Source organism: Hordeum vulgare, chromosome 4H (assembly GCF_904849725.1).
Source record: "Hordeum vulgare subsp. vulgare chromosome 4H, MorexV3_pseudomolecules_assembly, whole genome shotgun sequence".
Taxonomy (NCBI): Eukaryota; Viridiplantae; Streptophyta; class Magnoliopsida; order Poales; family Poaceae; genus Hordeum; species Hordeum vulgare.
Genome location: NC_058521.1, coordinates 227,966,179 through 227,978,792, shown reverse-complemented (window position 1 = coordinate 227,978,792; position 12,614 = coordinate 227,966,179). Strand labels below are relative to the sequence as shown.

The window sequence follows — 12,614 nt, the reverse complement described above, 5'->3', positions numbered from 1 at the left end:
GGAATCTCAAAGTCGATGCCGAAGTCGTAGTAACTCGTGGAAGTCGCGGACTTGAACTTGTGAAGCTTCTCTTGAGGTGCTTGGTGACGAAGATGCAACATATCCAAAGGCGAAGATGCCTTGAAGTCGCTTGGAGAATATGACAAGGTAGGTGGTGAAGTCATCGAGTGGTGGTTGGTGTCGAGCTCGTGACCTTCACACTTGTTCATCATTGGACGCCATGATGTTGGCGTCGTTATTTCTTCATGTCGGTGATGGTGTCAATGCCGGTGTGATCTTGCCGGAGATGGTATCTCGGAAGCATGTGCATTTGAGAGTCTTCTCGGAGATGATGAAGATCTCGTGTGGTTGTTGTCTTGTTGATGAGGGCTTTGAGATCCTCCAAATGAGCATCCATCTTGGCGTTGATTGTTTTCTTCATGGCGTCAAACTCGTCATTGTGGTTGTAGACCGAAGTAGATGTGCTTTGCCTAGTGCTACCTCTTGAGCTTGCGTCAGTTTTCCCTTAAAGAGGAAATGGTGATGCAGCAAAGTAGATAAGTATTTCCCTCAGTTTGTTGAGAACCAAGGTATCAATCCAGTAGGAGGAACAAGCAAGGCCCCAATAGCAGTACCTACACAAAGAATCAAACACTTACACCCAACGCTATAAAGGGGTTGTCAATCCCTTCAGAGTTATTTGCAACAATGAGATCTGACAGAGATAGATATAAAATATTGATAGTTCTGAAAGTAAAACAAAAGTAAATAAATTGCAACAAAGTATTTTTGATATTTTTGGTTTATAAATCTGAAAATATAATATGGAAAATAGACCCGGGGGGCATAGGTTTCACTAGAGGCTTCTCTCATAAAGGAAAATAATACAGTGGGTGAACAAATTACCGTCGAGCAATTGATAGAAAAGCAAATAATTATGAAGATACCCAAGGCAATGATTATGCATATAGGCATCACGTAAGTATCAAGTAGACCAAAACGATTCTGCATCTACTACTATTACTCCACACATCGACCGACTCTTGCGTGCATCTAGAGTATTAAGTTCATGAAGAATAGAGTAACGCATTAAGTAAGATGACATGGTGTACAGGGATAAACTCAAGCAATATGATGAAAACCGCATCTTTTTATCCTTGATGGCAACAATACAATACGTGCCTCGCTACCCCTACTATCACTGGGTGAGGAAACCGCAAGATTGAACCCAAAACTAAGCACTTATCCCATTGCAAGAATTACCAATCTAGTTGGCCAAACCAAACAAATAATTCGAAGAGACTTGCAAAGATATGAAATCATGCATATAAGAATTCAGAAGAGACTCAAATAATATTCATGGATAATCTGAACATAAACTCACAATTCATCGGATCTCGACAAACACATCGCAAAAGAGTATTACATCGGATAGATCTCCATGAAGATCATGAAGAACATTGTATTGAAGATCAAAGAGAGAGAAGAAGCCATCTAGCTACTAGGTATGGACATGTAGGTCTGTGGTGAACTACTCACACATCATCGGAGGGGCAATGGAGTTGATGTAGATGCCCTCCGTGATCAATTCTCTCTCTTGTAGATTACCGGAAAAGGCTCCCAGATTGGATCTGTCAGGAACAGAGGTTCCCAGTGGCGTAAAAGTATTTTCGTGGCTGTTTTTGGTGATACGGTAATATTTGGGAATTTATAGGCCAAGAATTAAGGTTAGGAGACCTCCAGGGGGGCCACAAGCCAGGGGCGCGACCACCCCCGAGGGCGCGCCCTATAGGCTTGTGGCCTCCCAACAATTGCCTTGCCCCCTACTCCAAGTCTGTTGCGTGTCTTTTGGTCCAAGAAGAATCTTTTCGGAGATTTTATTCCATTTGGACTCTGTTTAACATTCCTTATCTGCAATATTAAAAAACATGGAAAAACATAAACAAGCACTAGGCTCTAGATTAATAGGTCAGTCCCAAAAATAATATAAAACAACATATAAATGCATATAAAACATCCAAAACATATAATATAATAGCATGGAACAATAAAAAATTATAGGTATGTTGGAGACGTATCACCTAGCCATCACAAGACTCGAGCAAATGTTAGTGGGAAATGAGATAAGAAATAGCAATACCGTTTCCTAAAGTTGAGAATGTATCCCGTTTCACTGAATGTGAAAGGAGAGAATAGTGGAATTGGTACCAGACTTGTTCACTCACACCTACAAAGTAAGGGCCTGTTCGATAGCTTGCCAACTCCCAGCTTTCGCGAATCCGCTAGCGGAGCTGGCCCGAACGGCTCGGCTCCAGGAAGCTGGCTTCCGAGAGCAACACAAGATCCACGTACAAAAAGTTGGAGCGGTAGTTTTGTCGATCCAGGAATCGAGGAAGCTGGAGTTGGCGTTATTTACGATCATATGCCACCGCGAAGTGACTTACATACCGGTTCGTTGCCTTTCCCTCCTATCTGGGCCAAGCCCATCCTCTTTCCTCCTGTCTCCCACCGATCCTACCTGTTAAGCTGACTGGGCTCTAGCCCGCCCTGGCAGGCCGGCCTACTGGCGCGTACGAGAAGCCGAAGCCAGCGAGCCGAACGCTTTTCCATTGATCCCAATTCGTGGAAGAAGCTGGAGTTGGAAAACAGAAGCGAGATTCGAGGATTTAGTGAAGCGAGGGGACTACCGAACATGCCCTAAAGCTTATCAAGTGGCTCGGTTAGGTCAAGTGGCACAAAATTCAAGCAAAATGTTAGTCAAGATATTGAAAATGTTGAGGAAGATTCACAAAATTGCAATGCAAAGCAAATAAATCAATAACTATGGTGTCACTAGGAACACACACACGGATAGATAAACGGGATCTACACAACCAAGGAATGAGCACAAAATATGCGAGACCCGAAAAAAGCTCTTGCTGCACGGATACTAGAGAGACAATAGATCGATTTCTCAAATGGTCTAGATACGCGCTTGTGCACCAACCTATAAGAGTAAACATGCCATCTTCAATCTCAAGTATGCTATGCATGTATGATCCAAGATGATCAAGTATGATATGATATGCTACCAATATGATATGCAATTTGGCGATGTTATTGCTATTGCTTAGAAGCTCTTTTGTATCTCCTCTTTTGCTTAAAAGCTTTTTCTTCTTTTGCTTTTTTGATAGGAAATGCTTGATGTTCGAACCAATATATATATGAGACAAGTGTGATGGATATGCACGAGAGAGACTTATGGCACAATGTAGATAACAGGATATTTTGCATGCTAAAACTAGCTATGTGGCATAAGATGAACACTACAATGCACAAGGAATGTGGCCCGACAGTTCTCAACTCACTAGTCTCGATAGGTAAGGTACGCAATAGGCTCGAAGCGATCAAAGCAATGGCAAGGAAATAGACAATGATGTCGTCGAGGTTACCGTCCTGACTTACGGTTGGGCTGTCAAAAGGCGAAGTGGACGATGTCGATGTCGAGGCCGTGGCGATGATGAGTAGCGGCGTTTTCGATGTAGAACCTTCCCTAATTAGCCTAAACACCTTAGGAAATGGGAACCACAACTCAAAATCTCAAACAAAATTGTGTTATGTTGGCGGAAGAGGTATGGTGGGAAAACTATGCGAAAGTTATGGTGGAGGCCTATGCAAGGATACCAAAATGCAAAATATTTGATGGTTTAAAATGGTTTTGGAAGTATTTTTGTGGGATAGGGGAAGTCAATAGCTACAAAACGAGCTAAACACGTCAAAATCGGACTCCAGATGAATTAGTTATGGCCAAAATGGTGAACGAGCGCAGTGCTGAAATCTGTGCACTAACTCTGGTTAGGCCGGAAGTTCCGGGCTTCGGAAGGTTCGGGGGGTATCGGAAGTTCCAGGGGTCGCGGGAAAGGTCCGGGGAAAACCCGGGAATTTTGGTGGAAACTTTCTGGTTAGGCGAGAAGTTCCAGGGTGGGGACGGAAGTTCCAGCGAGGCCGGAAGTTCCTCGGGTCGCGAAAATACTTCTCGGACGAACCCCAGTTTCCAGATCTAAGAACGGGGGCAAAAAAATCAATTTTGTGGGTCAAAATTGATGGGGGAAAATAAAATTGGGGGGAATTTCATGACGGGGAAGCTAGATCTACTTGCAAAACACGAATATCATGGATCAAAATCAACAAAATATGACAAGAACCAACAACTGAAAGAAATTTTGGTATGGCTATTTTTGTGGGGATTTTTGAATTGGGACGAAATCAAATAAAATTAAGGCTAGAAAACGAAGGGGAGGACTCCAATTCGTGAGAAACGTGGCTCTTGATACCAATATGATACATGGCAATGCCCGTGGGTGTCGATCTTTCACGAATTGGAAGGGGATTCCTCAAAAACACAAAGAATGCGGGGAAGAACAAGGAAAAATCACAAGGGAAACACTCAAGAATAAGACCAATCACACATCCACTAGACTCACCACACACAAGATCCACAAGGGTACATGAACAACAAAGTGGAAGTAGGATACATGGTAGAGTTCATCCCAAATCCCATGGGGAGATGGGGCCTTGAATCCAGTAGGGGATCTTCCCTCGTAAGGGGCCTTGGCATCCGGTACGTGGTTTTCTCACATGGAGGTATCTCCTTGGGAGGAGGTAGTAAATGGAGCTAAGCTTAACAAGTAATTGTCAATACATAACTAACCCTAAAACGGAGGTGGGAGACAAGTATTTACAGTAGGGTGAGATAGGAGGGAGAGAGGGGTACATGGGCCTCGGGCCCGAGTATTTGCACGCACGCAGGACGGAAGTTCCGGACCGGGCCGGAAGGTCCGGGGTCCGGAGGTTCCGGGCAAGGTCCGGGCAAGTTCCGGGGTTTTCCGAGAGTTGGCGCACTTCGTGTGCGCTGCGGCCGAAAGTTCCGGGCAGGCCGGAAGGACCGGGGTGCGGAGGTTCCGGGTGAGGCCCGGACAGGGTCCGGGCTATCCAGAGAGTTGGCGTGCCTAGGAGCTGTTCTGGTCGTCGGAGGCCGGAAGGTCCGGACCTTCGAGAAGTTGTCCTTGCTTCTTCTTCCTTCTCTTCCAAGCTTCCTTCGCAGATGGTGTAGTCGTATGTAGATGCTGGCACTGCTTGTCCTTTGTGAAGCTCCGACAATACTTATGTATGCACACTAGAGGAGTGTCAAGTAGTATACCATCCTCAAAGGGGTCAAGTGAACACGTGTAAAGGAGATGATTTACCTTTGTATGTTTGATGTAGAAGTAGCACGTGTCACTTGGCAAAGAAATTCTTGCTATGGTGATGTCTGTGGGATGCTCCGCATCATTATTGGTTCATTATAGATAAGGAACGCCAATATGATAATAAAATTTTCAAAGAAAAAGAAAAATTGTTGTGAATTAGTCGTCCGAAAATATTTGCGCGTCCACCGCTTTCCATGCGTGCCACACGTCTTGTGGCTATCACAACCCTGTGTGAAACGTTCTCGCGTTAACGCACACGGATCCTTATCTCGGTTGCATAAATTTTCTACAACAAGGTAATTACAAAAATTACACACGTTTTTACAATATGATTTCTACTATAAAAAAATTTACAAACATTTCTACAACATGACCTTTGTTGCAGAAAATATTTTATAACAAATTTTGTTGTAAAATAAATATACAAATATTTTTGCAATGCAATTTTTGTTATAGAAAAGTATTCTATAACACTTCGTTAAAAAAAATCTGCATGTATTTTCATAAACGATCTTTGTTGCAGAAAATATTTTATAACTAGTTTTATTGTCAAAAAAATATACATACATTCTTATAATATGTCTTCTGTTGTAAATTTTTTATGGCATTATTTATATTGTAAAATTTTAAGATGTTCATCAACCATTTGATGATGTCAAATTTGAGGTCTTTTAAAAAGATCGGACGGCGGACCGGTAGGGGCGCGCAAAGAAAAGAGCTTCGGCCGCTCCTCTCCCATCCCGGTTGCATGTACTCATCCTTCTCCTGCAAATCTAATCTAATCCCGGCCGATACCCTAGCCAGAAGAAATCTTCCGCCATGAAAGCCGCCGCCATTCCCAAGCCTCCTCCGCTGCCACCGTCGGCGACTACGACGCAGCCGTCGACCAAGGCGGCATCCTCCTCCTCCTCCTCCGCCGCCGATCCCAACCCCAAGCGCATACTCCCCACTGAAGCTGACGCCGCGCACTCAACCCCCTCGCACCCTAATCCAAACTCCAACAGCGCGCCCAACCTACCCCCCCTCCCCCGGTCCCCGCACGCCGCCCACTTCCAGCCGCCGCAGCCCCTGCCCCCGCCGCGCCCGCTGCTCACCGTCGCGGCGGTGGAGGCCGCCATGGCCTCCATTCCACCCCCGCTGCAGTATGGTCTCGAGTGCCTCGACCGCCGGACCGTCGCGCTCTCCGACGGCACGGTTCGCACCTACTTCGCGTTGCCCCTCGAGCCTCCACCGCAACTCCGCGAGCCGCCGATATTCACTGCGCCCCACTTAGGCCCGCCCGGCCCGGGGTCTGGCCTTAACAGTTGGATTCCGCCACCGATGCACTCTGCACCTCCTCCCGGGTCGCCCCAGAAGCGCAAGCGGGAGGGTCAGAGCAATGGTGGCGTCCCCGGTGAGTCCTCGGGCCGCCAACACCAACAACATCAGAAACCAGAGGAGAGGCGTACTGCAAAGCAGATCAAGGTCGAGACGCCAGAGCTGGATGCGAAAACACTCGAAAGCTCCTTTCTTAAGATGCTGAGGGTGATCAACGAAAACACGGAGGTGAAGAAGAATTACCGGGCCAATGGACAGATTTCCCAGCTGAAATGCGTGGTCTGTAATAGGTTTGTTCTTCAATGCAAAATCTTTGCCTGTTGATTTATCTTGCACATGCTCTACCAACTGAGCATAATACCAGTTTAGTATAGATCAAATTTCTGGAAGCGATTCCAATGGATACAGCGTTATTTATTAGTATTTGCTACCACTAGTTCTAGGATATTTGTAGCTATCAATGCAATTTGTTCATTTTTTTTGCGGGTGAATGCAATTTGTTCATTAGCTGACAGAGGAAATCTTCTGACTGAGGCTGCATGTTCTCTATTAACCTGGAACTGTTCTAGAAGGCAACCCTGTAGCATTAAAACAGTCATAGGTGCTAGGCGTCACCCTCCTCCTTATCCCTGAGTAGTCGTGAGGTGCCACTCCAGCTTGCATCTTATCGATCATTGGTAGTTCTATAGTTGTCAAGCATGTGATGGACCAACCTCAGTGTTCACGGTTTCACTCAATAATGTCGGGTACAGATAATTGGAAGAGTTTGGGAAGGGGATCAGAAAAGGAGAGGTACAACTCGGAGAAGAAGAAGAAGAAAGAGACGAGATGGGGAAGACTGATCAGATCTCGATTACATTCGCTGTCATCTCCGGCTGGCCAACTGGGTATTTAACTCTCCTTCAACATGGGCTACCTACAGGGCCTCCACTTACTTCCCTTGGCCCAACGGCCCAACACTCACTGACTTGTTTGCTGGCCTTGTTGAGCTCGCTGTGTCGATCGAGTTCCTTTGCACCGTAGTTGGCACTTCTCTTGTCAGTAGTAGGGCACTAGTACTGACATTGCCGCCCTCTTGAGCTTCAGACTGTCCCCAGGCTGGAGCGGTGGGATAGCGGAGCTTGAGCGTCTCATAGTTCTCCCAAGTAGCAGCCTCCGTCGGTAGTCCTGTCCACTGTATCAAAATTTGCAAGAGAGCAGTGTCGCCCTTCTTCACCAGTTTTCTTTCTAAGATAGCACCTGGCTGAACATCACGACTGGAGAGGTCAACAGGAACAGGTAAAATGGAGAAGACAGGAGTGTGATCCGGGACAAACTCTTTGAGCTGCGAGACACGAAAAACCCAATGAATTTGTGCGGCTGCTGGTAAGTGCAGTTTATATGCAGCTGGTCCAATCTGCTCCACAATTTGAAAGGGACCATAAAACTTGTAGGCCAATTTGGCACATGGATGATTAGCAACAGTGGTCTGAGCATAAGGTTGTAGCTTTAAGAACACTTCGCCCCCTATGGAAAACATTTGGGGTGTTCTGTTTCCGTCTGCGTAGTGCTTCATCTTAGCTTGAGCTTTAAGCAAATGTGCTTTCAATACAGCAGTGTGAGTCTGGTGTTCTTGAAGCCATTGCTCCACATCAACATTGTCAGATTGTAACAGAGTAGGAAATACTCCATAAGTTGGTTCATATCCATATAGGGCCTTGAAGGGAGAGCACTCCAGAGATGAGTGATAATTTGTGTTATACCAAAGGCAGCCAAGCATGCCATTTAGTGGGAGTATCATGGACTGCACACCTGAGAAACATCTCCAAACACTGATTTACTCTCTCACTTTGTCCATCTGTTTGAGGATGGTAGGCAGTGCTCATGAGCAACTTAGTGTCCCAAAGTTTGAACAGATCTTTCCAGAAATGACTGGTGAATATTTTTTCCCTATCAGACACATTGGTGTGTGGTGGTCCATGCAGCTTGACAACTGTGTGAAGAAAAGCCTTGGCCACCACTGTAGCTGATAAAGGGTGTTTCAAAGGCAGGAAGTGAGCATATTTGGTGAACCTGTCAACTACCACCGGAATCACTGTGTAACCCTCAGATTTTGGCAAAGCCTCAATAAAATCCATTGTAATTTCTTGCCAGGGTCCTTCAGGTAGAGGTTGTAGTAGTCCTGGCGATTTGAGGTGTTCATGTTTGGCCTGTTGACACACAACACATTGATGGGCAAAATCTGTTATGTCCTGCTTTAACCCAGTCCACACAAACAATTTTCTAATTCTCTGATAGGTAGCTTGAATGCCTGAATGACCACCCACGGCACTAGCATGAAAGGCAGAAATGAGTTTTGTTTTCAATGCTTGATTTGCTCCAATCCAAATTCTGCCCTGATGTTTAATCACACCTTTATCGAGAGAATACTCTGAAATGTCAGCAGAAGATATGGTCAGTTTCTGAAGGAGTTCCTGAGCAAAAGGGTCCACTTCATAGGAATTGAGCACTTCCTGTCCTGGAGCCACACAGGCTGGCTGGTAGATGTAGTAGTCACTGCTAACAGATGTTCCACTCTCGATAGGGCATCAGCTGCCAGGTTTTCGCTGCCCTTTTTGTACTGAAACTGGAACTGTAAACCCACAAGCTTAGTCATTGCCCTTTTTTGCACATCAGCGGTGAGGACCTGATCTTCTAGTTGACAAAAACTTTGGTGGTCAGTTTTGATAATAAATGGTCCTCTTTGTAAATAGGCTCTCCATCGTTCAGCCATCATAATAGCCAAAAACTCCTTTTCATAAATGGATAAAGACTGTTTTTTCACTCCAAGAGCTTTACTGTAAAAAGCTATAGGATGACCTCCCCGGGACAGTACAACACCAATTCGTGTGTCACATGCATCTGTCTCAATGCAAAATTGCTGGTCAAAGTTGGGTAACACCAAGACGTGTGTGGTCATCATAGCTGCTTTCAGTTTCTCAAATGCGTGTTGTGCTTCTGGATTCCAAGAGAAAGCTTGTTTCTTCAGAAGTTCTGCTAGTGGCTTGGCAATAATGCCATAACCTTGCACGGACTTTCTATAATACCCTGTGAGCCCCAAGAACCCTCTCAGTTCAGTTGTATTTTGAGGAGTAGGCCACTGAGCCATAGCCAGAGTTTTATCAGGATCAATTTGCACTCCTTTATCAGAGATGATATGGCCCAAATATTCCAACTGCTGCTGAGCAAAAGTACATTTAGTGCCATCCTGAGATGTTCCAAATGCTCTTCAAGAGTTTTTGATAGGAGCTGGCCTCCTACCAGGGCGTAGGCGTAGGTTACATGGGGTGGCTGGTGGGTTGGCGAGGCTGTAGGCGTGAGCGACGGAGCTGTGGCGCCGTGATCGCGAGATGGGGAGGGCCGCTGGCGGTAGCTAGGGTTTAGGGTTTCCCGGCAGAAGACGAGCAAATAAGTTTGCTACTTCTTAATTTCAGAATAGGTCTTCACATGAGTATATATAATCTCATAGCTAGATAAAAATACGATAACTGGGCTAAGCCCCTAACTATGATAACCGGGCTAAGCCCCTAACTACTGTCGGTCCGCCGGCGGAGGCTATAAGTAGCCCCGGTCATAACATCTTTCCCCGCCTGCGCAAACAACTCGTCCTCAAGCTCTGGAAACTGCTGGCGGAACTCCTCAAGCTCCTCCCAAGTGGCGTCCTCCTTGGAAAGGCCTTGCCACTGAATCAGAAGTCGCCAAACTCCACAGCTCAGCTGAGCCCTCAACACCTTCTGTGGACCTGGAAGTAGGCGACCGTTGGCAGCTGGCGGAAGGACCGGCGAAGATGCCGGTGGCTCGCGGCGGAAAGGCTTGAGGAGCCCCACATGGAAGACATGGATACAGGCGCCCGACGGCAATTGTAGCCGAGAGGCCACGCGTAAACGGCCCGGCGTAACGCGGCCCGAGCTTGCGCTTGGCGCGCGGGTCCAGCTGCTGAGTGGTGCGGTGGAGAAGGCGCAACCACACCCAATAGCCTACCGCAAACTCTGCATCGCGATGATGGGCGTCATATAACTTCTTGGACAGCTGCTGCGCTTGGCGAAGACGTTGACGCACCTCCGCGAGGACCTCATCCCTGCTGCGGAGAAGCTCGCCTGCCGCCTCGGTCTGAGCCACCCCTTCCTGGAATAGAAGCATGAGCGGTGGAGGACGACCATAAATGACCTCGAACGAAGTGGCACGCAGAGCGGAGTGGTAGGATGTGTTTTAGCAGTACTCCGCCCAAGCGAGCTAGTCCACCCAGGCTCGTGGGCGATCACTTGTAACACAACGTAAGTACATTGCGATTACCTTGTTCACAATCTCTGACTAGCCGTCGGTCTGAGGATGGAACGCGGTGCTTAGACACAACTTGATGCCCGCCATCTTGAAAAGATCACGCCAGATGTGGCTGGTAAACACTGGATCTCGGTCGCAGACGATGGACGAAGGAAATCCGTGGAGACGGACTATGCTGTCAAAGAAGGTGCGTGCGACAGATGTAGCGGTTTAGAGGTGGCCTTTAGGGGTGGCCCAGTGCAAGGAAGTGGGCGTACTTGGAGAAGCGGTCCACCACTGTGAGAATGACGGACTTGCCGCTCACCTTGGGAAGACCCTCGATGAAATCCATGGAGATGTCCGTCCACACCTGCGAGGGAACCTCAAGGGGCTGCAACAGTCCCGTCGGCTGCAACGTGGTGGTCTTGTTGCGTTGACAAGTGACGCAAGACCGAACCCAATCCTGCACCAGCGCGCGGTCACCGGGGATGAAGAAGTCGGTGCGAAGGCGGTGGAGCGTCTTCTGTACTCCCCCGTGACCGGCCGAGTGAGCGAGGAGCAGGCTCTGGTGGCGGAGGTCGCCGTGGTTTTAGCACAAAGAGGCGCCGCCCATGGAGGAGTAGGCCGCCCTCCAGACGCCATGGCTCAGGCAGCGCTCCCTCCTGGAGCTGATGTCAGAGCAGCCGGGCGTCTGCCGCTGCCGCTGTGGCCCAACGGATATCGTCGATGAAGGCGAAGGAGGGGCCGGAGCAGATGCAGAGGGCAGCTCCCTCGGCCTCGCCGACGTCAACAACCTGATCGTAATTGTAGCGGGACAGTGCATCTGCGACGGTGTTGAGGAGGCCCTAGTGATACTCAACGGTGAAGTCGAACCCAAAGAGTTTGCTGATCCATTGATGCTGCGGAACGGTGGATAGGCGCTGGTCCAACAAGAATTTGAGGCTGCAGTGATCTGTACGGATAAGGAACGACCGCCCCCATAGATATGGCCGCCAGTGCCGTACCGCCTGGACCAGCCCGATGAGCTCTCGCTCGTAAGCGGCGAGCTTGTGATGACGTGCAGCGAACGACCGACTGAAGAAGGCGAGGGGCCTTGCACCTTGATAGAGGACGACGCCGAACCCCACGCCGGAGGCGTCGTAGTCGACGGTGAACAGCCTGTCAAAATCCGGTATCTGAAGAACCGGCCCAGTCGTGAGGGCTTGCTTTAGTGTCTGAAAAGCTTCAGCCGCATCGGTGTCCCAAGCAAACGCGTCGCGGCGTAGCAGCCGCGTAAGTGGAGCCGCAATCAGGCCGAACTCCCGAATAAACTTCCGGTAGTAGCCGTCTAGCCCCAAGAACCCGCGAAGAGCCCGAGGAGACTGCGGCGTTGGCCAAGAGGCGACGGCGTCAACCTTGTCCGCATCCATGGCAACACCCTTCGCCGAGATGACATGGCCAAGGTAAGCAACAGACGGTGTGCCGAACGAGCACTTCAGGCGCTTGAGGTAGAGGTGATGTGCCCGAAGCTCGTTAAGAACGATGGCGATGTGCTGCAAATGCTCGGCCCACGATGAACTGTAGTCGAAGAAGACGAGCACAAACCGTCGCAAGTAGGGACGGAGGACATCGTTCATCAATGCCTGAAACGTCGTCGGGGCGTTGGCAATGCCGAATGGCATGACTAAGAACTCAAAGTGGCCATGATGAGTGCGAAAAGCGGTCTTCGCAATGTTGTTCGGGTGCATTCGCACCCGATGATAGCCGGAACGGAGGTCAAGCTTGGTGAAAAAGCATGCCTCGTGTAGCTTGTCCAGTAGTTCCTCAACAACC

General features: G+C 48.3%; 1 protein-coding gene across 1 annotated transcript; it reads left to right on the top strand.

Annotated features, from left to right (window-relative positions):
* Positions 1-5,922: 5,922 nt before the first annotated feature.
* LOC123448429 (formin-like protein 14) lies at positions 5,923-7,036 on the top strand. Its single transcript, XM_045125303.1, has one exon. It carries the CDS (start codon positions 6,027-6,029, stop codon positions 6,846-6,848), a length of 822 nt encoding a protein of 273 aa, XP_044981238.1. The 5' UTR covers positions 5,923-6,026; the 3' UTR covers positions 6,849-7,036.
* The last annotated feature ends 5,578 nt before the right edge of the window (positions 7,037-12,614 follow it).